We start from the raw sequence: 27,983 nt of genomic DNA on the forward strand, positions 1-27,983 counted from the left end.
GGGCTCCTAACAAGGTTTGTGCGGAGGAAGAAGCCGAGTTGGGACTGCGATCCCCACACGCTGTCACCATCGCTCCCCTGCTGCCACCTTCTGGTGCTGGGGACGGTCCAGGCAGAAACAAGGATGGGTTCAGGGCTCTCGGGCCTCTCTGAGCACAGGCTGCTGCTGTCACCAGCTCTGCGTGCTGCTGTTGGCCACGGAAAAGCTGAGCTGTCTGCAGCAGGCTTGGCTTTTGTTTTGTTTGATTTTATCTTCCCACTGAACTTTGTGATCTGGTCTCACCCCAGTGTCGGTCTGCAAGAGAAAGCCTCCTTTATCTGATAAACTCAGCATTGCTCTGACCGCACAGCATACAAAAGTACAACACTGTTCTCTGGTGCTGCAGGAGGACACAGAGAAATAAATAAAACCACACGTGCAGGAAGGCAAACTCTGCTGTTTATTGCTGGTGTAACCCAGGGAAGGGGGAAATCAACCTCAATCAAGGCAAACCTCCTGTGGAGCATTTCCCAACAGCCAGGGCAGCGGCGACTCCTGCCTGCAGCAGGTCCGCAGGGTGCAGCGAGGACAGTGGCATCTGCAATGGGATGGGAGAAGAGGGTCAGGGAGCAAGGCCATGCCTCGCCACACCGTGCGTGTGTGTCTGTCTGTCTGGCCGTTTGTCCGTCCCCCAGTCCTGCCTCACTGGACCCGGGTGATGGGCCCTGAGCAGATCCCCCATCCTGCAAGAGGTTCCCAGCAACGTTTTGCTGCAGGACAGGTCACCTTTTCACCTGGCCATTGCTGTTTCAGCACTGCAGCAACCCTGTGTCTTAAGTCGGGCGTCAGGGGAAAGGGAAACTCTGGGAACCCACTCGGCTGTGTGCAGCAGTGACTTCATAAAGCAGCGCTAGCACGCCCAGCTTACCAGAATATGCCCAGCTCCTTCCTCCAGTTGATGTCTCTCTTCAGCTGGCAGAGCGCGCACATGGGGCAGCACATGGTGGAGGCCCAGTCACCCAGAATGGAGCCCTGCGGAGCAAGGGACATTGTGTGAATAACCCCTTCCCACGTCAGCTTTTAAGTAAGTCTTCCTCTTTTTCATCGTCAATGCCCCTGGGCAGCTCACCCCTGCCCCACAGCACACAGCTGCTCGTTCCCAGCGAGGACTGGGATGAGGCGGTGTGTGACGGGATTAGCTCCGGCTCACGGCAGGGATGCAGATGTGCTTCCGGCTCCCTGCCTGAGGGGCTGCCCGTGCAACTCCCTGCCACTGCTCTTTCCCTCGGGCACCCCTTTCTCCTTCCCTGAGCCCGCACCCCAGCACCCAGCGCGTGGCTGTCGCTGCCAGCGGGGCAGGCCCCGCGGTTGGTCACTGACCGGGATGTTGTATCTGGTGCGGTAGAGCGTCCTCATGGCCACGCTGGGGCCGCACAGGCAGCACTCGTCCATGTCCCCGGCCACTTGGCACCCCAGGCAGCTGAAGCAGAAGGCTCCACAAATACCTGCGGGACAGCGAGACACAGGCTTGGCTGAGGGGTGCAAAGAAAGAGGAAAGCGAGGAAAGCCAGCTGGGGATGCGGCCATGGGAGCCATGGCTCTTGACCTCAGATGAGAGCTGCTCTGCCAATGGTACCCACAAAAGTGGGGTTTGTAGCAGGGGCAATGCCGCAGAAGGAGCGGGGAAAACACCAGAAACACATCGTGAGCCAACACCAGGAACGAGGGGTATGTACGTACTCACACACGCTGAAGTCGGAGCAGCAGTCCAGCAGCCCCGACTGCCAATCGCCTGCCTGCGGGGCAGCCGAAAACTGGGGCTGGACCGTGATCACATGGTGAGAGGCCATTGCCAGCGCAGGGTCAGGTCCCTCCAAGCAGTTTGTAGTCTGGAAGGAAAAGCCATCAGAGAAAGATGCTGCAGCTGTTTCTGAGGTGGGTGTCTTGCATTCGAAGACAGAGAAAGCAGCACAGGTCCCTGAGGGGTCCCCACTACCAGGGCATCGCCACCCCCACCGCAAAGTGGGGGGTACAGCTCTGCCAGGAGCTGCTGCTGTCCTTTGCAGCAAAGCCCTCCCCAAAACCAGCCCCCCACCAAAGGCAGCAGCACCTCATCCCCCTGCCTATGCAAGTAAAATACCTCTGTAAAAACAGAGGTCCTTCTGCTTCAGAGCCTCAGTGCTTCAACACTTCAATCCTGTCTTCTCATCCACAGTTCATCTTTCACCATTATCTACTTAAAATATTTTTTTTCTTTTTTTTTTTTTTTAATGTTTGCAGTGTCCCAAAGCTACTACGGCTCAGTCCTAGCTTTGCCACGCTCTCAGTAGTCACTTTAATCTTTGCTTTGTTCCCTGAGCATCTCAGCCTGTTTGCCTCCCCCTCCCCCTCTCCCTTCCTTCTTCACCTGCCTTCTTAGCAGGCTTCAAGGCAGTGGGTTTTCCTTGTCCATTTCCATCATCCTAAGCCCAGTCACCAGTTTCCATCTCTCCTCCACTTGCCTATCTCTACCAGTGCCTCATCCTCGTCCTCCCCTTCCTGGGGCCACCACGGCCCCTGGAGCCCCACTCCTGCCCATTCTTCTCCAGTGAGGGGCTGCAGCCTCTGAGAGCAGCAGAGCTCCCGCCCCGCAGCACCATCCCCAAACCCACCTGACCCATGAAACAACTTCACCACCACCTCCACCTCCACGTGCAGCCCCTTCCCTCCTTGCTTCCCCCTGCAAGGCACGACACCACCCTCTGCCATTCTCACTTCAGCTTTGGAGCTTTTATTTAAAAAAAAAAAAAAAAAAGAGGGTGCTCCCGCAGACACGCTCCCTGCCCTGTGCCCAAGCTCGGCACCGCTCTAGTAAGCAGCTCGGGGATGAGATGCAAAGGCTTCTGTGCTCTTACAGCTACAAGGGCTCCCTCCCGCCCCCAATGCACAGCTACACATCCTCAGGAAAGAAATCAGCAGCAGGAGAGCAGCCTGAGCTTTGGACCCCGTAACCGTGGGCTGCTGCTCCTTTGCCCAGGAGGGGTCCCAGGGCAGCTCCCCGGGGAGGTCCTCTCCAGCCACCACGTCCCCGCACAGCCCACGGGCATTTCCGCCATGGGCATTACGGGTGTTTAACAGGGCACCTTCGGACAGTTTGTGTCCTGCCTGCCCCTGCCCAGCCTTGACACGTTTGTCCTGCCTGCGCAGGCGGCACCACTGCCTGCCTGGGTGATGGCTGGGTGGGTGCCCGCCGAGCAGCCCTCCCCTCCCTGCCCTGGGGCTCCCTGCCCTTGTGTGACAAGGGAGTGCCTGAGTTTCAGGACGCTGGGAGGAGGAAAAAGAAAAAACAGGGGAAGCATTTACATTTTGAAGCAAGGGATGATGGCATTAATCCCTGTAAATTCTTTTAACACGCTATGAAGGGAATGTTTTCACATCAGAATTACACATCTACACAGAGCTTAAGTATTGAACACAAGGAATACAGTGGAATAAATATATTACTATGCCCAGCACTCAGATGATGCCATCGAGCGCATTACCCGCATAAAACACCAGAGAGATATAGGCTTTGCATTTGTATTTGTATTGTCTGTTATCAACAGGCAGCAAAGGGGTCAGTGGCTCTGCCGGCAGCTCCTGCTGCACCCCATCATTTACAGACTGACCCGGACACATCTCTGTTGTCAGAAACCGCCTGTTGCCATACGGCCCACCCTTGTCCCCTGGTAGTACATGGAGAGGAAAAGGGATGTTGAATTACTCTGTAAGAGGGAAGAAAGCTTGTAAAAAGTCTCCATGTGATTTGCTCATGACTTTTTGCAGCTTTCTGCAGGCACCAGAAGCGTGGCTGGGCTGACCCTATCTGAGACACTGGTATCTGCTCCCATTAGGTGACGAGTGACAGCTGGTGGGATTGCTTCAGCCACCAGCCCCTGCTGAGCATTAAAAGACAAGGGTGTTTTCCTGCTGCTACTGAACAGGGCTGTTGAGCAGCAGAAATGCTGCTGTGCCCTCTCTGGGGCAAGTCACCTGGCTGTTGGCAGGGACCTTTGGAAGGAGTGCAGGCAACCCCACCACCCATGGGTGCAGCGGGGGCCACGGCGCCCGTTGGTCCTTGCCGGACACCTCCTGCCCCTGCCCTGGCCGGCTGTCCCTGCTTGTTCATGCACGAGGCCCCAGGTAATTCCCACCACCTCTGCAGCTGATGTGACACCTCATAGCACGCCAAAACAGCAGCCCCTGTGAGGAGCTTGGGCACAGGATGCTTTAAGAAGAAGCAGGAGCCAGGAGGGGCAGGGGAGGGGACAAACCACGGACGGGCCGTGCAGTGGGGACGCCAAGAAGGGACAGCACGGGGGTCCCATGCAGGGACAGAGATGCCCAGCAGCAGGCAGGACCGCAGGGACCACAGGGAGAAGTGTGCGCGGGAGCAGCAGCAAGAGAAGGTTTAGGGGCAGGACCCCACCAGCCTCCCGTGCCTCTCCCGCACCGCCAGATGATGAGATTAATAGCAGCGCACGGTGAAAATGCAGCCGAGCGGTGCTCACCGCCACACACACACTGTGCCCTTTGCAGGCAGGGCTGAACACGGACTTTCCCTTCCTCTCCCCGAGTACGAGCGCACCATGTCCCTGCGCAGGTGGAGGCTGCGATGCGGAGCAGGCAGCAGCCTGCAGAAGCCCCGGCCGCACACTCATCTCCTGAGAGATGGCCCGGGCCCAGCACACCCAGCGTATCACCCCAGGTGCCCCCAAATCTACAGCTCCACGGCACCACCAGGGGTATTGGAACGGCTGACGGGAACAAAACAGATCCTGAGGTGCACGCAGCCACATTTCACAAATAACCAAGGTCGTAAAGCAGCATTTTGTTATGTATAGGCACATGTACATGTGCACAAACGAACAATACAGTGCAAGAGCTGCCGTCCTTTACCTCTGCTGCCCACTTCTGTCGAGATGCCTATCAGCAGCACCCAGCACGCTCTGGTTTAGCTCTGAAGTAGTTTTCCAGGTAGAAAACCTCACCTCTGTTTCCACCCCTTCCCCTTCGCCAGCAACACCGCTTCAGCCACGAGCAGTTTCTGTGGTTTTGTTCCGCAGCTCCTGCTGAAAGCAAAGCCAAGCCGTACTTACCGGCTGAGCTGTTCTTGTCCTGGGAGGCATGTGTTCTTTTCCTGGTTCTCATCCTTTATAGGCTCTGGGTGCTCCCTGGTGAACAACCTTTGACTAACAGACCAGATGCTGGCTTAGGTGCTGCTTTGCGCAACTGCAGCTTCCCCGCTGCCAGCTGCAAGCTTGCTGCAAGGCTGCTGCCGCTTCTGCCAGGCTCCTGCTGCCCCTGTCACCTTTCCCCACCCCATCATCCCTCAGGCCTAGAGCCCCAATGGGACACACTGCATTTGGTAGCGGTTTTCTGAGAAGGACAGTTTGCGTTCAGGCTCCTGCGCTGCCTTAAGCGATCTGCCGCTGGAGGTGCAGCACCTTTCCTTCATTAAGCCTGAGCATCAGCAAGAACTGACCATAACTCCACTGGGTGACACAGGGGCTGCCGCGAGGTATAGCTACAAAATCATACCACTCTGTGCTGGGATGAGGTGGTAGCGTGGTATTTCTTCTCTCCCTTCTCCACATTCCTGGCCTTTACCTCTCTTAGGCTAAAAATGCAGTTTTCTGTAGTTCCAGGGATCATCCGCAGAACTGTCTGGGCCACCTAGGGTTTAAGCAAGTGGGAGTGCCACCACGCAGACCCACCCCACAGCACTGACAGAGCCTCTACCTGCTCTTTACAAGCTTTGTGGTGAAGGTGAAGGGAGAGGGGAAAAAAATACCGTAATTTCCTTAGAGAGTGAAGCTGGGGGAGATTTGTAGCGATCAAAAATCCTTTAGCATCTCTCCGAGAGTGATGGAGAGAGGGTGGATGTAACCTCCACCTTTTGGACGGAGAGCGTATCGCTAACAGCCCAGCGCAGGCAGGCATGCTCTGCCTGGCCGAGGCTGGGAGGCGGCAGGGTTTGCCCATGGAGAGGACTTGGCCAACCCACGACCCAGCCAGGTTTTTAATCGCAAGTGGGTGGGAATTCATACCCAGGGTCCGTAGGGGAGCAACGCAGGAGGTGGGCTGGTGCCAGGCAGCCAAAAATCCCAGTGGCTTTATGTTCAGAAAGGTGGGACTGGCCAGCAGCCCAGGACGGCCAATGGGGCCACCGCAGCAGGGACAAATCGGCACTCAGTGACCTGCAGCCATCACCTGCCTGTGGGAAGCCCCAGCTCTGCCCTGGAGCAGAAGTCACTTTTCCAAATTTTACAACTTGGATGAACAACACCGACTCCTCCTCTGTATTAAACACCCTTTCTAAAAGCTGACCGAATTACAAAATACTAGTGCAAATCTTTCTCTGCAGTGGGTGCAGGGAAATCTCAGCTGCCCCAGGGGCTGCTGAGACAGACGGAGCGGGAGAAGGATGGGTGCTCTCAGATGGTGAAAGAGTGACACACACACAGGCAAGAAGGCAAACTCTGCTGTTTATTGCTGGTGTTACCCAGGGGAGGGGGAATCAACCACAATCAAGGCAAACCCCCCGTGGTGCATTTCCCAACAGCCAGGGCAGCGGCAACTCCTGCCCACAGCAGCTCTGCAGGGCACAGCAAAGACGGTGGCATCTGCAACGGGACGGGAGAGGAGGGTCAGGGAGCAGGGCCGTGCCTCACCACACCGTGTGTGTCCCCTCCAGTCCTTCTCCCCCCCGGCCTGCATGAGGTTCCCAGCAACATTTTGCTGCAGGACAGGTCATTCTTGTCACCTGGCCATGGCCATTTCCCCACTGCAGCAACCCTGGGACTTACGTCAGCGTTGGCAGGAGAGACTCCAGGAAGCCCCTTGGCAGCTTTATAAACCAGCACTAGCACCAGCACACCCAGCTTACCAGAATATGCCCATCTCCCTCCTCCGGTTGATGTCTCTCTTAATTTGGCAAACGGAGCACACAGGGCACCACATGGTGATACAGAAGTCAGAGCAAATGGACCCCTGTTAGGAAGAAATTGGTTAGGGATGGAGGCTTCCCAAAAGCCATGTTTCGGCCAAGAAAACGTTAATCACATTCCACGTCTGTGCCTGTTGTTTCCTGGCTGGCTGCAGCATCCCGAGTAGCAGACACTACTTTCCCCAGAGTGGAAAGAAAGGAGGGAGCCCTTTCTGCAAGCTGCAGATAGCTACTTCTCTTTTGGCTTCTGAGGTTAAGATGCGAGGGAAAACGCACACAGAAAGAGATAAATTGGGCAAACTGGACTTGGGCCTCCATGGTTTGCACTGGGAACAGCACTAACCCTTGCGGGAAGAAACCATTTCACGTATGTGCTGTATGCGAATGTCCACCTTTCTCCCACATCTGATTACAGATGTTTATCTGTGCAACTGACTTAATCTATTCTTTAGTCTGCTCACAATCATCTCAAACCTTTCCCATCTTTCAAAGATTGGGGATGGCATGGGGAAGCAGCAGCTGAGACTCTGCGAGCCACTGTGGTCAGCAGCAGCTGAAGGCAGGACACGTGCCCCTGGTGAAGGGTGCTGGGAGGGAGCTCTGTCCGATTAACATGTGTTGATGGGCACCGGTCCTGGGATCAGCACAGCCGAGGGCGTCCCTAGCCCTGTCCTGTGCTCCCAGCATCGTGCAGGATACGAAAGTGAAAAAAATGATGAACAGAGAGTGCTGCTGCCCCATGCTCATCCCTGATGTGCAGAAAGAGGGGCCTCGGGGGCACCTTGCCTTTCAGCCTCACAGCACGGTGAGGGGGCGGGTTAACCACTGACCGGGATGTTGTATCTGGTACGGTAGAGGGTCCTCATGGCCACGGTGGTCCCGCACAGGCAGCACTCGTTCATGTCCCCGGCCACTTGGCAGGCGAGGCAGGGGAAGCAGAACATCCCGCAGCAGCCTGGGAGGGGGAGAAACACAACAACGGGTGAGGCTCTGCCTGCCCGCCCAGCACTGCCAGCATTGGGGGAGCAACTGGGAGGATCAGGCTACGTGGCTGTAGCTGTCACACCACCGACCCGAGCAGCAGGGGCGATAAAAGTGTCCCATGAGGGTGTGGGACCGACCACAGCACGTCACTGCTGACGGCTGAGAGATGGGACCTCCCGAGGCACTCACAGACGCTGCAGTCGGTGCAGCAGTCCATCAGCCCTGTCTGCCATATGCTCCTCGAGGCAGCGGGAGCTGTCTGCGGCTGGATCGTCACGACGGTCGAGACAGCCATTCCTAGATGCTCTTCTGAAAGAGACGGGAGGGGAACGGGACATTTAGTGAAAAAACTGCGGTCGGTCTGATCTCCCCAACCGAGCTGGTCATTATCACTCTTCAGCAGGTGGCATTTGGCCCAGCTCCCTTACTGCCGCTGGAGGTGATGAAGCGTAACCATATCTTACGTGTATTTGTGTCTTTTCAAGGTTTTTGCATTTTCTGCCGTTTTATCCAACTTTCAAAATGGCATCAGGCCATTGACGTTCCCCACTCCACCCCAAAAAGGCTTCGCTAATGCACAGTTCACCAATTTCCCTTGTGCCAAGCAGGGCTAGGGAGTGAACCTACGCTAAAGTCAGTGACTCGGACATTGCGGTTGTTGAAGTTGGCATATTTTACACAAGATCCCTTTGGCATGGTACAAAGCATGCAAGAAGCAGCTGTGGTCTTGCATTTCCTCTAACAAAGCCGGGCTCCACGCCAAGAAGATACTGTAGAAAACTTGTATCTCCGGTTTCTTGTTGTAGATAGCCAGAAAGGCAGAAACTCAATGCTATGTCCCAAGTCTGAAGCCCAGTCCTTGCCTTCCTGCAGTTAAGCAAGCAAGTAAACCTTGAAAACCAGTAAACCTCAGGTCTAAAAAAAACTCACAATAATCTCAGTGCTCCTGTTCTCCCAGCCAACTAAAAGACAGCACAAAACATTCTCAGATAACAATTAAAAGCAGGTTTTGCCCTGAGGCCAAGTTCTTCTAGTTATGCACAAATAGAAGAAAGGGGAAGGAAAAAAAAAAAGATAAACAGCCTGCTCACATTTGTTGAGACTTTTTGCTACAAATTGGGGTTGGTTTGTTTTTTTTTTTCTTCTTAGAAATAGCAGGTTGGCAAAGGCAGAACCATGCTGCTGGGTGGTCAGGCTCCTCCCCCCGCAGCTCTTGAGCTCAGAAGCCAGAACAGAAACTGAAATGAAGTGGGTGATGCTGGGGTGGGCGGCGGGGGAACCACCATCCCTCTCCACCCTTTGGGGCAACACACGCTCCTCCAGAAATCCCACTCCTGGCTTCACCTGGCAGCACACGCCAGCCTGCAAGCCCAGCATGAATGCAGCCAGAGGCAGTATCAGGTGTATGTTCAGAAGGAAACTGCGAGCACGCGTTGCCTCCAGCACTGCAAGGCACAATCAAGGCAAACCTCCTGTGGAGCATTTCCCAACAGCCAGGGCAGCGGCGACTCCTGCCTGCAGCAGGTCCGCAGGGTGCAGCGAGGACAGTGGCATCTGCAATGGGATGGGAGAAGAGGGTCAGGGAGCAGGGCCATGCCTCGCCACACCGTGTGTGTGTGTCTGTCTGTCTGGCCGTTTGTCCGTCCCCCAGTCCTGCCTCACTGGACCCGGGTGATGGGCCCTGAGCAGATCCCCCATCCTGCAAGAGGTTCCCAGCAATGTTTTGCTGCAGGACAGGTCACCTTTTCACCTGGCCATTGCTGTTTCAGCACTGCAGCAACCCTGTGTCTTAAGTCGGGCATCAGGGGAAAGGGGGACTCTGGGAACCCACTCGGCTGTGTGCAGCAGTGACTTCATAAAGCAGCGCTAGCACGCCCAGCTTACCAGAATATGCCCAGCTCCTTCCTCCAGTTGATGTCTCTCTTCAGCTGGCAGAGCGCGCACATGGGGCAGCACATGGTGGAGGCCCAGTCACCCAGAATGGAGCCCTGCGGAGCAAGGGACATTGTGTGAATAACCCCTTCCCACGTCAGCTTTTAAGTAAGTCTTCCTCTTTTTCATCGTCAATGCCCCTGGGCAGCTCACCCCTGCCCCACAGCACACAGCTGCTCGTTCCCAGCGAGGACTGGGATGAGGCGGTGTGTGACGGGATTAGCTCCGGCTCACGGCAGGGATGCAGATGTGCTTCCGGCTCCCTGCCTGAGGGGCTGCCCGTGCAACTCCCTGCCACTGCTCTTTCCCTCGGGCACCCCTTTCTCCTTCCCTGAGCCCGCACCCCAGCACCCAGCGCGTGGCTGTCGCTGCCAGCGGGGCAGGCCCCGCGGTTGGTCACTGACCGGGATGTTGTATCTGGTGCGGTAGAGCGTCCTCATGGCCACGCTGGGGCCGCACAGGCAGCACTCGTCCATGTCCCCGGCCACTTGGCACCCCAGGCAGCTGAAGCAGAAGGCTCCACAAATACCTGCGGGACAGCGAGACACAGGCTTGGCTGAGGGGTGCAAAGAAAGAGGAAAGCGAGGAAAGCCAGCTGGGGATGCGGCCATGGGAGCCATGGCTCTTGACCTCAGATGAGAGCTGCTCTGCCAATGGTACCCACAAAAGTGGGGTTTGTAGCAGGGGCAATGCCGCAGAAGGAGCGGGGAAAACACCAGAAACACATCGTGAGCCAACACCAGGAACGAGGGGTATGTACGTACTCACACACGCTGAAGTCGGAGCAGCAGTCCAGCAGCCCCGACTGCCAATCGCCTGCCTGCGGGGCAGCCGAAAACTGGGGCTGGACCGTGATCACATGGTGAGAGGCCATTGCCAGCGCAGGGTCAGGTCCCTCCAAGCAGTTTGTAGTCTGGAAGGAAAAGCCATCAGAGAAAGATGCTGCAGCTGTTTCTGAGGTGGGTGTCTTGCATTCGAAGACAGAGAAAGCAGCACAGGTCCCTGAGGGGTCCCCACTACCAGGGCATCGCCACCCCCACCGCAAAGTGGGGGGTACAGCTCTGCCAGGAGCTGCTGCTGTCCTTTGCAGCAAAGCCCTCCCCAAAACCAGCCCCCCACCAAAGGCAGCAGCACCTCATCCCCCTGCCTATGCAAGTAAAATACCTCTGTAAAAACAGAGGTCCTTCTGCTTCAGAGCCTCAGTGCTTCAACACTTCAATCCTGTCTTCTCATCCACAGTTCATCTTTCACCATTATCTACTTAAAATATTTTTTTTCTTTTTTTTTTTTTTTAATGTTTGCAGTGTCCCAAAGCTACTACGGCTCAGTCCTAGCTTTGCCACGCTCTCAGTAGTCACTTTAATCTTTGCTTTGTTCCCTGAGCATCTCAGCCTGTTTGCCTCCCCCTCCCCCTCTCCCTTCCTTCTTCACCTGCCTTCTTAGCAGGCTTCAAGGCAGTGGGTTTTCCTTGTCCATTTCCATCATCCTAAGCCCAGTCACCAGTTTCCATCTCTCCTCCACTTGCCTATCTCTACCAGTGCCTCATCCTCGTCCTCCCCTTCCTGGGGCCACCACGGCCCCTGGAGCCCCACTCCTGCCCATTCTTCTCCAGTGAGGGGCTGCAGCCTCTGAGAGCAGCAGAGCTCCCGCCCCGCAGCACCATCCCCAAACCCACCTGACCCATGAAACAACTTCACCACCACCTCCACCTCCACGTGCAGCCCCTTCCCTCCTTGCTTCCCCCTGCAAGGCACGACACCACCCTCTGCCATTCTCACTTCAGCTTTGGAGCTTTTATTTAAAAAAAAAAAAAAAAAAGAGGGTGCTCCCGCAGACACGCTCCCTGCCCTGTGCCCAAGCTCGGCACCGCTCTAGTAAGCAGCTCGGGGATGAGATGCAAAGGCTTCTGTGCTCTTACAGCTACAAGGGCTCCCTCCCGCCCCCAATGCACAGCTACACATCCTCAGGAAAGAAATCAGCAGCAGGAGAGCAGCCTGAGCTTTGGACCCCGTAACCGTGGGCTGCTGCTCCTTTGCCCAGGAGGGGTCCCAGGGCAGCTCCCCGGGGAGGTCCTCTCCAGCCACCACGTCCCCGCACAGCCCACGGGCATTTCCGCCATGGGCATTACGGGTGTTTAACAGGGCACCTTCGGACAGTTTGTGTCCTGCCTGCCCCTGCCCAGCCTTGACACGTTTGTCCTGCCTGCGCAGGCGGCACCACTGCCTGCCTGGGTGATGGCTGGGTGGGTGCCCGCCGAGCAGCCCTCCCCTCCCTGCCCTGGGGCTCCCTGCCCTTGTGTGACAAGGGAGTGCCTGAGTTTCAGGACGCTGGGAGGAGGAAAAAGAAAAAACAGGGGAAGCATTTACATTTTGAAGCAAGGGATGATGGCATTAATCCCTGTAAATTCTTTTAACACGCTATGAAGGGAATGTTTTCACATCAGAATTACACATCTACACAGAGCTTAAGTATTGAACACAAGGAATACAGTGGAATAAATATATTACTATGCCCAGCACTCAGATGATGCCATCGAGCGCATTACCCGCATAAAACACCAGAGAGATATAGGCTTTGCATTTGTATTTGTATTGTCTGTTATCAACAGGCAGCAAAGGGGTCAGTGGCTCTGCCGGCAGCTCCTGCTGCACCCCATCATTTACAGACTGACCCGGACACATCTCTGTTGTCAGAAACCGCCTGTTGCCATACGGCCCACCCTTGTCCCCTGGTAGTACATGGAGAGGAAAAGGGATGTTGAATTACTCTGTAAGAGGGAAGAAAGCTTGTAAAAAGTCTCCATGTGATTTGCTCATGACTTTTTGCAGCTTTCTGCAGGCACCAGAAGCGTGGCTGGGCTGACCCTATCTGAGACACTGGTATCTGCTCCCATTAGGTGACGAGTGACAGCTGGTGGGATTGCTTCAGCCACCAGCCCCTGCTGAGCATTAAAAGACAAGGGTGTTTTCCTGCTGCTACTGAACAGGGCTGTTGAGCAGCAGAAATGCTGCTGTGCCCTCTCTGGGGCAAGTCACCTGGCTGTTGGCAGGGACCTTTGGAAGGAGTGCAGGCAACCCCACCACCCATGGGTGCAGCGGGGGCCACGGCGCCCGTTGGTCCTTGCCGGACACCTCCTGCCCCTGCCCTGGCCGGCTGTCCCTGCTTGTTCATGCACGAGGCCCCAGGTAATTCCCACCACCTCTGCAGCTGATGTGACACCTCATAGCACGCCAAAACAGCAGCCCCTGTGAGGAGCTTGGGCACAGGATGCTTTAAGAAGAAGCAGGAGCCAGGAGGGGCAGGGGAGGGGACAAACCACGGACGGGCCGTGCAGTGGGGACGCCAAGAAGGGACAGCACGGGGGTCCCATGCAGGGACAGAGATGCCCAGCAGCAGGCAGGACCGCAGGGACCACAGGGAGAAGTGTGCGCGGGAGCAGCAGCAAGAGAAGGTTTAGGGGCAGGACCCCACCAGCCTCCCGTGCCTCTCCCGCACCGCCAGATGATGAGATTAATAGCAGCGCACGGTGAAAATGCAGCCGAGCGGTGCTCACCGCCACACACACACTGTGCCCTTTGCAGGCAGGGCTGAACACGGACTTTCCCTTCCTCTCCCCGAGTACGAGCGCACCATGTCCCTGCGCAGGTGGAGGCTGCGATGCGGAGCAGGCAGCAGCCTGCAGAAGCCCCGGCCGCACACTCATCTCCTGAGAGATGGCCCGGGCCCAGCACACCCAGCGTATCACCCCAGGTGCCCCCAAATCTACAGCTCCACGGCACCACCAGGGGTATTGGAACGGCTGACGGGAACAAAACAGATCCTGAGGTGCACGCAGCCACATTTCACAAATAACCAAGGTCGTAAAGCAGCATTTTGTTATGTATAGGCACATGTACATGTGCACAAACGAACAATACAGTGCAAGAGCTGCCGTCCTTTACCTCTGCTGCCCACTTCTGTCGAGATGCCTATCAGCAGCACCCAGCACGCTCTGGTTTAGCTCTGAAGTAGTTTTCCAGGTAGAAAACCTCACCTCTGTTTCCACCCCTTCCCCTTCGCCAGCAACACCGCTTCAGCCACGAGCAGTTTCTGTGGTTTTGTTCCGCAGCTCCTGCTGAAAGCAAAGCCAAGCCGTACTTACCGGCTGAGCTGTTCTTGTCCTGGGAGGCATGTGTTCTTTTCCTGGTTCTCATCCTTTATAGGCTCTGGGTGCTCCCTGGTGAACAACCTTTGACTAACAGACCAGATGCTGGCTTAGGTGCTGCTTTGCGCAACTGCAGCTTCCCCGCTGCCAGCTGCAAGCTTGCTGCAAGGCTGCTGCCGCTTCTGCCAGGCTCCTGCTGCCCCTGTCACCTTTCCCCACCCCATCATCCCTCAGGCCTAGAGCCCCAATGGGACACACTGCATTTGGTAGCGGTTTTCTGAGAAGGACAGTTTGCGTTCAGGCTCCTGCGCTGCCTTAAGCGATCTGCCGCTGGAGGTGCAGCACCTTTCCTTCATTAAGCCTGAGCATCAGCAAGAACTGACCATAACTCCACTGGGTGACACAGGGGCTGCCGCGAGGTATAGCTACAAAATCATACCACTCTGTGCTGGGATGAGGTGGTAGCGTGGTATTTCTTCTCTCCCTTCTCCACATTCCTGGCCTTTACCTCTCTTAGGCTAAAAATGCAGTTTTCTGTAGTTCCAGGGATCATCCGCAGAACTGTCTGGGCCACCTAGGGTTTAAGCAAGTGGGAGTGCCACCACGCAGACCCACCCCACAGCACTGACAGAGCCTCTACCTGCTCTTTACAAGCTTTGTGGTGAAGGTGAAGGGAGAGGGGAAAAAAATACCGTAATTTCCTTAGAGAGTGAAGCTGGGGGAGATTTGTAGCGATCAAAAATCCTTTAGCATCTCTCCGAGAGTGATGGAGAGAGGGTGGATGTAACCTCCACCTTTTGGACGGAGAGCGTATCGCTAACAGCCCAGCGCAGGCAGGCATGCTCTGCCTGGCCGAGGCTGGGAGGCGGCAGGGTTTGCCCATGGAGAGGACTTGGCCAACCCACGACCCAGCCAGGTTTTTAATCGCAAGTGGGTGGGAATTCATACCCAGGGTCCGTAGGGGAGCAACGCAGGAGGTGGGCTGGTGCCAGGCAGCCAAAAATCCCAGTGGCTTTATGTTCAGAAAGGTGGGACTGGCCAGCAGCCCAGGACGGCCAATGGGGCCACCGCAGCAGGGACAAATCGGCACTCAGTGGCCTGCAGCCATCACCTGCCTGTGGGAAGCCCCAGCTCTGCCCTGGAGCAGAAGTCACTTTTCCAAATTTTACAACTTGGATGAACAACACCGACTCCTCCTCTGTATTAAACACCCTTTCTAAAAGCTGACCGAATTACAAAATACTAGTGCAAATCTTTCTCTGCAGTGGGTGCAGGGAAATCTCAGCTGCCCCAGGGGCTGCTGAGACAGACGGAGCGGGAGAAGGATGGGTGCTCTCAGATGGTGAAAGAGTGACACACACACAGGCAAGAAGGCAAACTCTGCTGTTTATTGCTGGTGTTACCCAGGGGAGGGGGAATCAACCACAATCAAGGCAAACCCCCCGTGGTGCATTTCCCAACAGCCAGGGCAGCGGCAACTCCTGCCCACAGCAGCTCTGCAGGGCACAGCAAAGACGGTGGCATCTGCAACGGGACGGGAGAGGAGGGTCAGGGAGCAGGGCCGTGCCTCACCACACCGTGTGTGTCCCCTCCAGTCCTTCTCCCCCCCGGCCTGCATGAGGTTCCCAGCAACATTTTGCTGCAGGACAGGTCATTCTTGTCACCTGGCCATGGCCATTTCCCCACTGCAGCAACCCTGGGACTTACGTCAGCGTTGGCAGGAGAGACTCCAGGAAGCCCCTTGGCAGCTTTATAAACCAGCACTAGCACCAGCACACCCAGCTTACCAGAATATGCCCATCTCCCTCCTCCGGTTGATGTCTCTCTTAATTTGGCAAACGGAGCACACAGGGCACCACATGGTGATACAGAAGTCAGAGCAAATGGACCCCTGTTAGGAAGAAATTGGTTAGGGATGGAGGCTTCCCAAAAGCCATGTTTCGGCCAAGAAAACGTTAATCACATTCCACGTCTGTGCCTGTTGTTTCCTGGCTGGCTGCAGCATCCCGAGTAGCAGACACTACTTTCCCCAGAGTGGAAAGAAAGGAGGGAGCCCTTTCTGCAAGCTGCAGATAGCTACTTCTCTTTTGGCTTCTGAGGTTAAGATGCGAGGGAAAACGCACACAGAAAGAGATAAATTGGGCAAACTGGACTTGGGCCTCCATGGTTTGCACTGGGAACAGCACTAACCCTTGCGGGAAGAAACCATTTCACGTATGTGCTGTATGCGAATGTCCACCTTTCTCCCACATCTGATTACAGATGTTTATCTGTGCAACTGACTTAATCTATTCTTTAGTCTGCTCACAATCATCTCAAACCTTTCCCATCTTTCAAAGATTGGGGATGGCATGGGGAAGCAGCAGCTGAGACTCTGCGAGCCACTGTGGTCAGCAGCAGCTGAAGGCAGGACACGTGCCCCTGGTGAAGGGTGCTGGGAGGGAGCTCTGTCCGATTAACATGTGTTGATGGGCACCGGTCCTGGGATCAGCACAGCCGAGGGCGTCCCTAGCCCTGTCCTGTGCTCCCAGCATCGTGCAGGATACGAAAGTGAAAAAAATGATGAACAGAGAGTGCTGCTGCCCCATGCTCATCCCTGATGTGCAGAAAGAGGGGCCTCGGGGGCACCTTGCCTTTCAGCCTCACAGCACGGTGAGGGGGCGGGTTAACCACTGACCGGGATGTTGTATCTGGTACGGTAGAGGGTCCTCATGGCCACGGTGGTCCCGCACAGGCAGCACTCGTTCATGTCCCCGGCCACTTGGCAGGCGAGGCAGGGGAAGCAGAACATCCCGCAGCAGCCTGGGAGGGGGAGAAACACAACAACGGGTGAGGCTCTGCCTGCCCGCCCAGCACTGCCAGCATTGGGGGAGCAACTGGGAGGATCAGGCTACGTGGCTGTAGCTGTCACACCACCGACCCGAGCAGCAGGGGCGATAAAAGTGTCCCATGAGGGTGTGGGACCGACCACAGCACGTCACTGCTGACGGCTGAGAGATGGGACCTCCCGAGGCACTCACAGACGCTGCAGTCGGTGCAGCAGTCCATCAGCCCTGTCTGCCATATGCTCCTCGAGGCAGCGGGAGCTGTCTGCGGCTGGATCGTCACGACGGTCGAGACAGCCATTCCTAGATGCTCTTCTGAAAGAGACGGGAGGGGAACGGGACATTTAGTGAAAAAACTGCGGTCGGTCTGATCTCCCCAACCGAGCTGGTCATTATCACTCTTCAGCAGGTGGCATTTGGCCCAGCTCCCTTACTGCCGCTGGAGGTGATGAAGCGTAACCATATCTTACGTGTATTTGTGTCTTTTCAAGGTTTTTGCATTTTCTGCCGTTTTATCCAACTTTCAAAATGGCATCAGGCCATTGACGTTCCCCACTCCACCCCAAAAAGGCTTCGCTAATGCACAGTTCACCAATTTCCCTTGTGCCAAGCAGGGCTAGGGAGTGAACCTACGCTAAAGTCAGTGACTCGGACATTGCGGTTGTTGAAGTTGGCATATTTTACACAAGATCCCTTTGGCATGGTACAAAGCATGCAAGAAGCAGCTGTGGTCTTGCATTTCCTCTAACAAAGCCGGGCTCCACGCCAAGAAGATACTGTAGAAAACTTGTATCTCCGGTTTCTTGTTGTAGATAGCCAGAAAGGCAGAAACTCAATGCTATGTCCCAAGTCTGAAGCCCAGTCCTTGCCTTCCTGCAGTTAAGCAAGCAAGTAAACCTTGAAAACCAGTAAACCTCAGGTCTAAAAAAAACTCACAATAATCTCAGTGCTCCTGTTCTCCCAGCCAACTAAAAGACAGCACAAAACATTCTCAGATAACAATTAAAAGCAGGTTTTGCCCTGAGGCCAAGTTCTTCTAGTTATGCACAAATAGAAGAAAGGGGAAGGAAAAAAAAAAAGATAAACAGCCTGCTCACATTTGTTGAGACTTTTTGCTACAAATTGGGGTTGGTTTGTTTTTTTTTTTCTTCTTAGAAATAGCAGGTTGGCAAAGGCAGAACCATGCTGCTGGGTGGTCAGGCTCCTCCCCCCGCAGCTCTTGAGCTCAGAAGCCAGAACAGAAACTGAAATGAAGTGGGTGATGCTGGGGTGGGCGGCGGGGGAACCACCATCCCTCTCCACCCTTTGGGGCAACACACGCTCCTCCAGAAATCCCACTCCTGGCTTCACCTGGCAGCACACGCCAGCCTGCAAGCCCAGCATGAATGCAGCCAGAGGCAGTATCAGGTGTATGTTCAGAAGGAAACTGCGAGCACGCGTTGCCTCCAGCACTGCAAGGCACAATCAAGGCAAACCTCCTGTGGAGCATTTCCCAACAGCCAGGGCAGCGGCGACTCCTGCCTGCAGCAGGTCCGCAGGGTGCAGCGAGGACAGTGGCATCTGCAATGGGATGGGAGAAGAGGGTCAGGGAGCAAGGCCATGCCTCGCCACACCGTGCGTGTGTGTCTGTCTGTCTGGCCGTTTGTCCGTCCCCCAGTCCTGCCTCACTGGACCCGGGTGATGGGCCCTGAGCAGATCCCCCATCCTGCAAGAGGTTCCCAGCAACGTTTTGCTGCAGGACAGGTCACCTTTTCACCTGGCCATTGCTGTTTCAGCACTGCAGCAACCCTGTGTCTTAAGTCGGGCGTCAGGGGAAAGGGAAACTCTGGGAACCCACTCGGCTGTGTGCAGCAGTGACTTCATAAAGCAGCGCTAGCACGCCCAGCTTACCAGAATATGCCCAGCTCCTTCCTCCAGTTGATGTCTCTCTTCAGCTGGCAGAGCGCGCACATGGGGCAGCACATGGTGGAGGCCCAGTCACCCAGAATGGAGCCCTGCGGAGCAAGGGACATTGTGTGAATAACCCCTTCCCACGTCAGCTTTTAAGTAAGTCTTCCTCTTTTTCATCGTCAATGCCCCTGGGCAGCTCACCCCTGCCCCACAGCACACAGCTGCTCGTTCCCAGCGAGGACTGGGATGAGGCGGTGTGTGACGGGATTAGCTCCGGCTCACGGCAGGGATGCAGATGTGCTTCCGGCTCCCTGCCTGAGGGGCTGCCCGTGCAACTCCCTGCCACTGCTCTTTCCCTCGGGCACCCCTTTCTCCTTCCCTGAGCCCGCACCCCAGCACCCAGCGCGTGGCTGTCGCTGCCAGCGGGGCAGGCCCCGCGGTTGGTCACTGACCGGGATGTTGTATCTGGTGCGGTAGAGCGTCCTCATGGCCACGCTGGGGCCGCACAGGCAGCACTCGTCCATGTCCCCGGCCACTTGGCACCCCAGGCAGCTGAAGCAGAAGGCTCCACAAATACCTGCGGGACAGCGAGACACAGGCTTGGCTGAGGGGTGCAAAGAAAGAGGAAAGCGAGGAAAGCCAGCTGGGGATGCGGCCATGGGAGCCATGGCTCTTGACCTCAGATGAGAGCTGCTCTGCCAATGGTACCCACAAAAGTGGGGTTTGTAGCAGGGGCAATGCCGCAGAAGGAGCGGGGAAAACACCAGAAACACATCGTGAGCCAACACCAGGAACGAGGGGTATGTACGTACTCACACACGCTGAAGTCGGAGCAGCAGTCCAGCAGCCCCGACTGCCAATCGCCTGCCTGCGGGGCAGCCGAAAACTGGGGCTGGACCGTGATCACATGGTGAGAGGCCATTGCCAGCGCAGGGTCAGGTCCCTCCAAGCAGTTTGTAGTCTGGAAGGAAAAGCCATCAGAGAAAGATGCTGCAGCTGTTTCTGAGGTGGGTGTCTTGCATTCGAAGACAGAGAAAGCAGCACAGGTCCCTGAGGGGTCCCCACTACCAGGGCATCGCCACCCCCACCGCAAAGTGGGGGGTACAGCTCTGCCAGGAGCTGCTGCTGTCCTTTGCAGCAAAGCCCTCCCCAAAACCAGCCCCCCACCAAAGGCAGCAGCACCTCATCCCCCTGCCTATGCAAGTAAAATACCTCTGTAAAAACAGAGGTCCTTCTGCTTCAGAGCCTCAGTGCTTCAACACTTCAATCCTGTCTTCTCATCCACAGTTCATCTTTCACCATTATCTACTTAAAATATTTTTTTTCTTTTTTTTTTTTTTTAATGTTTGCAGTGTCCCAAAGCTACTACGGCTCAGTCCTAGCTTTGCCACGCTCTCAGTAGTCACTTTAATCTTTGCTTTGTTCCCTGAGCATCTCAGCCTGTTTGCCTCCCCCTCCCCCTCTCCCTTCCTTCTTCACCTGCCTTCTTAGCAGGCTTCAAGGCAGTGGGTTTTCCTTGTCCATTTCCATCATCCTAAGCCCAGTCACCAGTTTCCATCTCTCCTCCACTTGCCTATCTCTACCAGTGCCTCATCCTCGTCCTCCCCTTCCTGGGGCCACCACGGCCCCTGGAGCCCCACTCCTGCCCATTCTTCTCCAGTGAGGGGCTGCAGCCTCTGAGAGCAGCAGAGCTCCCGCCCCGCAGCACCATCCCCAAACCCACCTGACCCATGAAACAACTTCACCACCACCTCCACCTCCACGTGCAGCCCCTTCCCTCCTTGCTTCCCCCTGCAAGGCACGACACCACCCTCTGCCATTCTCACTTCAGCTTTGGAGCTTTTATTTAAAAAAAAAAAAAAAAAAGAGGGTGCTCCCGCAGACACGCTCCCTGCCCTGTGCCCAAGCTCGGCACCGCTCTAGTAAGCAGCTCGGGGATGAGATGCAAAGGCTTCTGTGCTCTTACAGCTACAAGGGCTCCCTCCCGCCCCCAATGCACAGCTACACATCCTCAGGAAAGAAATCAGCAGCAGGAGAGCAGCCTGAGCTTTGGACCCCGTAACCGTGGGCTGCTGCTCCTTTGCCCAGGAGGGGTCCCAGGGCAGCTCCCCGGGGAGGTCCTCTCCAGCCACCACGTCCCCGCACAGCCCACGGGCATTTCCGCCATGGGCATTACGGGTGTTTAACAGGGCACCTTCGGACAGTTTGTGTCCTGCCTGCCCCTGCCCAGCCTTGACACGTTTGTCCTGCCTGCGCAGGCGGCACCACTGCCTGCCTGGGTGATGGCTGGGTGGGTGCCCGCCGAGCAGCCCTCCCCTCCCTGCCCTGGGGCTCCCTGCCCTTGTGTGACAAGGGAGTGCCTGAGTTTCAGGACGCTGGGAGGAGGAAAAAGAAAAAACAGGGGAAGCATTTACATTTTGAAGCAAGGGATGATGGCATTAATCCCTGTAAATTCTTTTAACACGCTATGAAGGGAATGTTTTCACATCAGAATTACACATCTACACAGAGCTTAAGTATTGAACACAAGGAATACAGTGGAATAAATATATTACTATGCCCAGCACTCAGATGATGCCATCGAGCGCATTACCCGCATAAAACACCAGAGAGATATAGGCTTTGCATTTGTATTTGTATTGTCTGTTATCAACAGGCAGCAAAGGGGTCAGTGGCTCTGCCGGCAGCTCCTGCTGCACCCCATCATTTACAGACTGACCCGGACACATCTCTGTTGTCAGAAACCGCCTGTTGCCATACGGCCCACCCTTGTCCCCTGGTAGTACATGGAGAGGAAAAGGGATGTTGAATTACTCTGTAAGAGGGAAGAAAGCTTGTAAAAAGTCTCCATGTGATTTGCTCATGACTTTTTGCAGCTTTCTGCAGGCACCAGAAGCGTGGCTGGGCTGACCCTATCTGAGACACTGGTATCTGCTCCCATTAGGTGACGAGTGACAGCTGGTGGGATTGCTTCAGCCACCAGCCCCTGCTGAGCATTAAAAGACAAGGGTGTTTTCCTGCTGCTACTGAACAGGGCTGTTGAGCAGCAGAAATGCTGCTGTGCCCTCTCTGGGGCAAGTCACCTAGCTGTTGGCAGGGACCTTTGGAAGGAGTGCAGGCAACCCCACCACCCATGGGTGCAGCAGGGGCCACGGCGCCCGTTGGTCCTTGCCGGACACCTCCTGCCCCTGCCCTGGCCGGCTGTCCCTGCTTGTTCATGCACGAGGCCCCAGGTAATTCCCACCACCTCTGCAGCTGATGTGACACCTCATAGCACGCCAAAACAGCAGCCCCTGTGAGGAGCTTGGGCACAGGATGCTTTAAGAAGAAGCAGGAGCCAGGAGGGGCAGGGGAGGGGACAAACCACGGACGGGCCATGCAGTGGGGACGCCAAGAAGGGACAGCACGGGGGTCCCATGCAGGGACAGAGATGCCCAGCAGCAGGCAGGACCGCAGGGACCACAGGGAGAAGTGTGCGCGGGAGCAGCAGCAAGAGAAGGTTTAGGGGCAGGACCCCACCAGCCTCCCGTGCCTCTCCCGCACCGCCAGATGATGAGATTAATAGCAGCGCACGGTGAAAATGCAGCCGAGCGGTGCTCACCGCCACACACACACTGTGCCCTTTGCAGGCAGGGCTGAACACGGACTTTCCCTTCCTCTCCCCGAGTACGAGCGCACCATGTCCCTGCGCAGGTGGAGGCTGCGATGCGGAGCAGGCAGCAGCCTGCAGAAGCCCCGGCCGCACACTCATCTCCTGAGAGATGGCCCGGGCCCAGCACACCCAGCGTATCACCCCAGGTGCCCCCAAATCTACAGCTCCATGGCACCACCAGGGGTGTTGGAACGGCTGACGGGAACAAAACAGATCCTGAGGTGCACGCAGCCACATTTCACAAATAACCAAGGTCGTAAAGCAGCATTTTGTTATGTATAGGCACATGTACATGTGCACAAACGAACAATACAGTGCAAGAGCTGCCGTCCTTTACCTCTGCTGCCCACTTCTGTCGAGATGCCTATCAGCAGCACCCAGCACGCTCTGGTTTAGCTCTGAAGTAGTTTTCCAGGTAGAAAACCTCACCTCTGTTTCCACCCCTTCCCCTTCGCCAGCAACACCGCTTCAGCCACGAGCAGTTTCCGTGGTTTTGTTCCGCAGCTCCTGCTGAAAGCAAAGCCAAGCCGTACTTACCGGCTGAGCTGTTCTTGTCCTGGGAGGCATGTGTTCTTTTCCTGGTTCTCATCCTTTATAGGCTCTGGGTGCTCCCTGGTGAACAACCTTTGACTAACAGACCAGATGCTGGCTTAGGTGCTGCTTTGCGCAACTGCAGCTTCCCCGCTGCCAGCTGCAAGCTTGCTGCAAGGCTGCTGCCGCTTCTGCCAGGCTCCTGCTGCCCCTGTCACCTTTCCCCACCCCATCATCCCTCAGGCCTAGAGCCCCAATGGGACACACTGCATTTGGTAGCGGTTTTCTGAGAAGGACAGTTTGCGTTCAGGCTCCTGCGCTGCCTTAAGCGATCTGCCGCTGGAGGTGCAGCACCTTTCCTTCATTAAGCCTGAGCATCAGCAAGAACTGACCATAACTCCACTGGGTGACACAGGGGCTGCCGCGAGGTATAGCTACAAAATCATACCACTCTGTGCTGGGATGAGGTGGTAGCGTGGTATTTCTTCTCTCCCTTCTCCACATTCCTGGCCTTTACCTCTCTTAGGCTAAAAATGCAGTTTTCTGTAGTTTCAGGGATCATCCGCAGAACTGTCTGGGCCACCTAAGGTTTAAGCAAGTGGGAGTGCCACCACGCAGACCCACCCCACAGCACTGACAGAGCCTCTACCTGCTCTTTACAAGCTTTGTGGTGAAGGTGAAGGGAGAGGGGAAAAAAATACCGTAATTTCCTTAGAGATCGAAGCTGGGGGAGATTTGTAGCGATCAAAAATCCTTTAGCATCTCTCCGAGAGTGATGGAGAGAGGGTGGATGTAACCTCCACCTTTTGGACGGAGAGTGTATCGCTAACAGCCCAGCGCAGGCAGGCATGCTCTGCCTGGCCGAGGCTGGGAGGCGGCAGGGTTTGCCCATGGAGAGGACTTGGCCAACCCACGACCCAGCCAGGTTTTTAATCGCAAGTGGGTGGGAATTCATACCCAGGGTCCGTAGGGGAGCAACGCAGGAGGTGGGCTGGTGCCAGGCAGCCAAAAATCCCAGTGGCTTTATGTTCAGAAAGGTGGGACTGGCCAAGCAGCCCAGGACGGCCAATGGGGCCACCGCAGCAGGGACAAATCGGCACTCAGTGGCCTGCAGCCATCACCTGCCTGTGGGAAGCCCCAGCTCTGCCCTGGAGCAGAAGTCACTTTTCCAAATTTTACAACTTGGATGAACAACACCGACTCCTCCTCTGTATTAAACACCCTTTCTAAAAGCTGACCGAATTACAAAATACTAGTGCAAATCTTTCTCTGCAGTGGGTGCAGGGAAATCTCAGCTGCCCCAGGGGCTGCTGAGACAGACGGAGCGGGAGAAGGATGGGTGCTCTCAGATGGTGAAAGAGTGACACACACACAGGCAAGAAGGCAAACTCTGCTGTTTATTGCTGGTGTTACCCAGGGGAGGGGGAATCAACCACAATCAAGGCAAACCCCCCGTGGTGCATTTCCCAACAGCCAGGGCAGCGGCAACTCCTGCCCACAGCGGCTCTGCAGGGCACAGCAAAGACGGTGGCATCTGCAACGGGACGGGAGAGGAGGGTCAGGGAGCAGGGCCGTGCCTCACCACACCGTGTGTGTCCCCTCCAGTCCTTCTCCCCCCCGGCCTGCATGAGGTTCCCAGCAACATTTTGCTGCAGGACAGGTCATTCTTGTCACCTGGCCATGGCCATTTCCCCACTGCAGCAACCCTGGGACTTACGTCAGCGTTGGCAGGAGAGACTCCAGGAAGCCCCTTGGCAGCTTTATAAACCAGCACCAGCACCAGCACACCCAGCTTACCAGAATATGCCCATCTCCCTCCTCCGGTTGATGTCTCTCTTAATTTGGCAAACGGAGCACACAGGGCACCACATGGTGATACAGAAGTCAGAGCAAATGGACCCCTGTTAGGAAGAAATTGGTTAGGGATGGAGGCTTCCCAAAAGCCATGTTTCGGCCAAGAAAACGTTAATCACATTCCACGTCTGTGCCTGTTGTTTCCTGGCTGGCTGCAGCATCCCGAGTAGCAGACACTACTTTCCCCAGAGTGGAAAGAAAGGAGGGAGCCCTTTCTGCAAGCTGCAGATAGCTACTTCTCTTTTGGCTTCTGAGGTTAAGATGCGAGGGAAAACGCACACAGAAAGAGATAAATTGGGCAAACTGGACTTGGGCCTCCATGGTTTGCACTGGGAACAGCACTAACCCTTGCGGGAAGAAACCATTTCACGTATGTGCTGTATGCGAATGTCCACCTTTCTCCCACATCTGATTACAGATGTTTATCTGTGCAACTGACTTAATCTATTCTTTAGTCTGCTCACAATCATCTCAAACCTTTCCCATCTTTCAAAGATTGGGGATGGCATGGGGAAGCAGCAGCTGAGACTCTGCGAGCCACTGTGGTCAGCAGCAGCTGAAGGCAGGACACGTGCCCCTGGTGAAGGGTGCTGGGAGGGAGCTCTGTCCGATTAACATGTGTTGATGGGCACCGGTCCTGGGATCAGCACAGCCGAGGGCGTCCCAAGCCCTGTCCTGTGCTCCCAGCATCGTGCAGGATACGAAAGTGAAAAAAATGATGAACAGAGAGTGCTGCTGCCCCATGCTCATCCCTGATGTGCAGAAAGAGGGGCCTCGGGGGCACCTTGCCTTTCAGCCTCACAGCACGGTGAGGGGGCGGGTTAACCACTGACCGGGATGTTGTATCTGGTACGGTAGAGGGTCCTCATGGCCACGGTGGTCCCGCACAGGCAGCACTCGTTCATGTCCCCGGCCACTTGGCAGGCGAGGCAGGGGAAGCAGAACATCCCGCAGCAGCCTGGGAGGGGGAGAAACACAACAACGGGTGAGGCTCTGCCTGCCCGCCCAGCACTGCCAGCATTGGGGGAGCAACTGGGAGGATCAGGCTACGTGGCTGTAGCTGTCACACCACCGACCCGAGCAGCAGGGGCGATAAAAGTGTCCCATGAGGGTGTGGGACCGACCACAGCACGTCACTGCTGACGGCTGAGAGATGGGACCTCCCGAGGCACTCACAGACGCTGCAGTCGGTGCAGCAGTCCATCAGCCCTGTCTGCCATATGCTCCTCGAGGCAGCGGGAGCTGTCTGCGGCTGGATCGTCACGACGGTCGAGACAGCCATTCCTAGATGCTCTTCTGAAAGAGACGGGAGGGGAACGGGACATTTAGTGAAAAAACTGCGGTCGGTCTGATCTCCCCAACCGAGCTGGTCATTATCACTCTTCAGCAGGTGGCATTTGGCCCAGCTCCCTTACTGCCGCTGGAGGTGATGAAGCGTAACCATATCTTACGTGTATTTGTGTCTTTTCAAGGTTTTTGCATTTTCTGCCGTTTTATCCAACTTTCAAAATGGCATCAGGCCATTGACGTTCCCCACTCCACCCCAAAAAGGCTTCGCTAATGCACAGTTCACCAATTTCCCTTGTGCCAAGCAGGGCTAGGGAGTGAACCTACGCTAAAGTCAGTGACTCGGACATTGCGGTTGTTGAAGTTGGCATATTTTACACAAGATCCCTTTGGCATGGTACAAAGCATGCAAGAAGCAGCTGTGGTCTTGCATTTCCTCTAACAAAGCCGGGCTCCACGCCAAGAAGATACTGTAGAAAACTTGTATCTCCGGTTTCTTGTTGTAGATAGCCAGAAAGGCAGAAACTCAATGCTATGTCCCAAGTCTGAAGCCCAGTCCTTGCCTTCCTGCAGTTAAGCAAGCAAGTAAACCTTGAAAACCAGTAAACCTCAGGTCTAAAAAAAACTCACAATAATCTCAGTGCTCCTGTTCTCCCAGCCAACTAAAAGACAGCACAAAACATTCTCAGATAACAATTAAAAGCAGGTTTTGCCCTGAGGCCAAGTTCTTCTAGTTATGCACAAATAGAAGAAAGGGGAAGGAAAAAAAAAAAGATAAACAGCCTGCTCACATTTGTTGAGACTTTTTGCTACAAATTGGGGTTGGTTTGTTTTTTTTTTTCTTCTTAGAAATAGCAGGTTGGCAAAGGCAGAACCATGCTGCTGGGTGGTCAGGCTCCTCCCCCCGCAGCTCTTGAGCTCAGAAGCCAGAACAGAAACTGAAATGAAGTGGGTGATGCTGGGGTGGGCGGCGGGGGAACCACCATCCCTCTCCACCCTTTGGGGCAACACACGCTCCTCCAGAAATCCCACTCCTGGCTTCACCTGGCAGCACACGCCAGCCTGCAAGCCCAGCATGAATGCAGCCAGAGGCAGTATCAGGTGTATGTTCAGAAGGAAACTGCGAGCACGCGTTGCCTCCAGGCACTTCCCTCTGCCAACCCACAGCAATACTACCAACACAGGGTAAATCTCTCTACTTTCTACACTTTTACAAATGCACAGTATTCTGTATACGAGTATTATTCACATACTTTCTTCTCTCTTAGCGGCAAACATTAATGAAGAGATTGCAACATTAAGACGCTCTTGTCACCAATAGCACACGCCATTCAAAAGGACAGCAAATACACAGGGAGACCAGGCAGCAACAAATAAAAGTGACTGACATCCAAGCTTTTTGCAGGACAGCAGCTACATCCAGCACATCCTCTGAGCCTACCAGAAAACACATACAGCTAAGCAGCCTTGCTAAGCGGAATTTGGTCTTGAGCATCCATGTAGACAAGACAGAGCCCAATTTAAACAGAGCGCAAAGTACCAGGCAGATTCCTTTAACGCAGTTATACAATTCTGGTAGCAGGAGAAAGCAGCAAAGAAGAAGTAACCTCTCCATAATCCAGCTTTTGTGCATAACTTTTTAAAAGCCTCCCCCCTTCCCCAAGAAGCATGTGCTATATATTTTGCTTTAAATTATGTGCTGAGCAGGGAAAAAAAAAAATCTCTACTTTTGCACTATTATCCCACTCTTCCCAGGCTACTATTTCCATGCTTTAAGAGAACCAACCTTCTGGCGAGCAGCCTCTGTCAGTGCAGACTTCCTTGCCGGCCGGGGCCCTGCACAAAGAGGCTCTGGGGAAGACGAAACTAAACTTTCTCACTCTTGGAGGCTTTTATTGGCAGTCAGCAGTGAGTAAGTATAATGGTGGGAGGTAACAG

At 55.3% G+C, this 27,983-nt stretch overlaps 6 protein-coding genes across 9 annotated transcripts; all 6 read right to left on the minus strand.

Moving 5' to 3' along the window:
• Positions 1-417: 417 nt before the first annotated feature.
• Positions 418-5,210, minus strand: LOC142082499 (placenta-specific gene 8 protein-like). The gene is made up of 5 exons (XM_075150619.1): positions 5,097-5,210; positions 1,724-1,868; positions 1,360-1,484; positions 908-1,011; positions 418-577 (listed from the first exon to the last, which is right to left on the minus strand). Coding segments are annotated over exons 1-5 (405 nt in total). The 5' UTR covers positions 5,127-5,210; the 3' UTR covers positions 418-576.
• Positions 5,211-6,467: 1,257 nt separating this feature from the next.
• Positions 6,468-8,272, minus strand: LOC142082140 (placenta-specific gene 8 protein-like). 2 transcript variants are annotated; one of them, XM_075149945.1, is made up of 4 exons: positions 8,120-8,272; positions 7,777-7,901; positions 6,887-6,990; positions 6,468-6,623 (listed from the first exon to the last, which is right to left on the minus strand). In XM_075149945.1, coding segments are annotated over exons 1-4 (336 nt in total). In that variant the 5' UTR covers positions 8,226-8,272; the 3' UTR covers positions 6,468-6,622. The 2 variants fall into 2 exon arrangements, with proteins under 2 accessions (XP_075006046.1, XP_075006044.1); XM_075149943.1 differs by lacking the exon at positions 6,468-6,623 and having other exon boundaries at positions 6,883-6,990.
• Positions 8,273-9,398: 1,126 nt separating this feature from the next.
• Positions 9,399-14,117, minus strand: LOC142082500 (placenta-specific gene 8 protein-like). Its single transcript, XM_075150620.1, has 5 exons — positions 14,004-14,117; positions 10,631-10,775; positions 10,267-10,391; positions 9,815-9,918; positions 9,399-9,484 (listed from the first exon to the last, which is right to left on the minus strand). Coding segments are annotated over exons 1-5 (405 nt in total). The 5' UTR covers positions 14,034-14,117; the 3' UTR covers positions 9,399-9,483.
• A 1,367-nt stretch (positions 14,118-15,484) lies between these two features.
• Positions 15,485-17,179, minus strand: LOC142082141 (placenta-specific gene 8 protein-like). 2 transcript variants are annotated; one of them, XM_075149947.1, is made up of 4 exons: positions 17,027-17,179; positions 16,684-16,808; positions 15,794-15,897; positions 15,485-15,530 (listed from the first exon to the last, which is right to left on the minus strand). In XM_075149947.1, coding segments are annotated over exons 1-4 (336 nt in total). In that variant the 5' UTR covers positions 17,133-17,179; the 3' UTR covers positions 15,485-15,529. The 2 variants fall into 2 exon arrangements, with proteins under 2 accessions (XP_075006048.1, XP_075006047.1); XM_075149946.1 differs by lacking the exon at positions 15,485-15,530 and having other exon boundaries at positions 15,790-15,897.
• A 1,126-nt stretch (positions 17,180-18,305) lies between these two features.
• Positions 18,306-23,024, minus strand: LOC142082501 (placenta-specific gene 8 protein-like). The gene is made up of 5 exons (XM_075150622.1): positions 22,911-23,024; positions 19,538-19,682; positions 19,174-19,298; positions 18,722-18,825; positions 18,306-18,391 (listed from the first exon to the last, which is right to left on the minus strand). Coding segments are annotated over exons 1-5 (405 nt in total). The 5' UTR covers positions 22,941-23,024; the 3' UTR covers positions 18,306-18,390.
• Positions 23,025-24,282: 1,258 nt separating this feature from the next.
• LOC142082142 (placenta-specific gene 8 protein-like) lies at positions 24,283-27,942 on the minus strand. Of its 2 annotated transcripts, XM_075149950.1 has the most exons (5): positions 27,832-27,942; positions 25,935-26,054; positions 25,592-25,716; positions 24,702-24,805; positions 24,283-24,438 (listed from the first exon to the last, which is right to left on the minus strand). In XM_075149950.1, coding segments are annotated over exons 2-5 (336 nt in total). In that variant the 5' UTR covers positions 26,041-26,054; positions 27,832-27,942; the 3' UTR covers positions 24,283-24,437. The 2 variants fall into 2 exon arrangements, with proteins under 2 accessions (XP_075006051.1, XP_075006049.1); XM_075149948.1 differs by lacking the exon at positions 24,283-24,438 and having other exon boundaries at positions 24,698-24,805.
• Between the last annotated feature and the right edge of the window lie 41 nt (positions 27,943-27,983).

Source organism: Calonectris borealis, chromosome 4 (assembly GCF_964195595.1).
Source record: "Calonectris borealis chromosome 4, bCalBor7.hap1.2, whole genome shotgun sequence".
NCBI lineage: Eukaryota > Metazoa > Chordata > Aves > Procellariiformes > Procellariidae > Calonectris > Calonectris borealis.

Bases quoted from the DNA above. Each gene is read 5' to 3' on its own strand.
- LOC142082141 (XM_075149946.1), bottom strand. From the start codon at position 17,132: ATGGCTGTCTCGACCGTCGTGACGATCCAGCCGCAGACAGCTCCCGCT. The intron at 16,809-17,026 runs GTGAGTGCCTCG...TCCCCCTCCCAG, and splicing joins CTGCACCGACTGCAGCGTCT to GCTGCTGCGGGATGTTCTGC. The intron at 15,898-16,683 runs GTCAGTGGTTAA...TCTTCCTAACAG, and splicing joins GTACCAGATACAACATCCCG to GGGTCCATTTGCTCTGACTT.
- LOC142082142 (XM_075149948.1), bottom strand. From the start codon at position 26,040: ATGGCTGTCTCGACCGTCGTGACGATCCAGCCGCAGACAGCTCCCGCT. The intron at 25,717-25,934 runs GTGAGTGCCTCG...TCCCCCTCCCAG, and splicing joins CTGCACCGACTGCAGCGTCT to GCTGCTGCGGGATGTTCTGC. The intron at 24,806-25,591 runs GTCAGTGGTTAA...TCTTCCTAACAG, and splicing joins GTACCAGATACAACATCCCG to GGGTCCATTTGCTCTGACTT.
- LOC142082500 (XM_075150620.1), bottom strand. From the start codon at position 14,033: ATGCCTCCCAGGACAAGAACAGCTCAGCCG. The intron at 10,776-14,003 runs GTAAGTACGGCT...TTTTCCTTCCAG, and splicing joins GGACAAGAACAGCTCAGCCG to ACTACAAACTGCTTGGAGGG. The intron at 10,392-10,630 runs GTGAGTACGTAC...GCTGTCCCGCAG, and splicing joins CTGCTCCGACTTCAGCGTGT to GTATTTGTGGAGCCTTCTGC.
- LOC142082140 (XM_075149943.1), bottom strand. From the start codon at position 8,225: ATGGCTGTCTCGACCGTCGTGACGATCCAGCCGCAGACAGCTCCCGCT. The intron at 7,902-8,119 runs GTGAGTGCCTCG...TCCCCCTCCCAG, and splicing joins CTGCACCGACTGCAGCGTCT to GCTGCTGCGGGATGTTCTGC. The intron at 6,991-7,776 runs GTCAGTGGTTAA...TCTTCCTAACAG, and splicing joins GTACCAGATACAACATCCCG to GGGTCCATTTGCTCTGACTT.
- LOC142082501 (XM_075150622.1), bottom strand. From the start codon at position 22,940: ATGCCTCCCAGGACAAGAACAGCTCAGCCG. The intron at 19,683-22,910 runs GTAAGTACGGCT...TTTTCCTTCCAG, and splicing joins GGACAAGAACAGCTCAGCCG to ACTACAAACTGCTTGGAGGG. The intron at 19,299-19,537 runs GTGAGTACGTAC...GCTGTCCCGCAG, and splicing joins CTGCTCCGACTTCAGCGTGT to GTATTTGTGGAGCCTTCTGC.
- LOC142082499 (XM_075150619.1), bottom strand. From the start codon at position 5,126: ATGCCTCCCAGGACAAGAACAGCTCAGCCG. The intron at 1,485-1,723 runs GTGAGTACGTAC...GCTGTCCCGCAG, and splicing joins CTGCTCCGACTTCAGCGTGT to GTATTTGTGGAGCCTTCTGC. The intron at 1,012-1,359 runs GTCAGTGACCAA...CTTGCTCCGCAG, and splicing joins GCACCAGATACAACATCCCG to GGCTCCATTCTGGGTGACTG.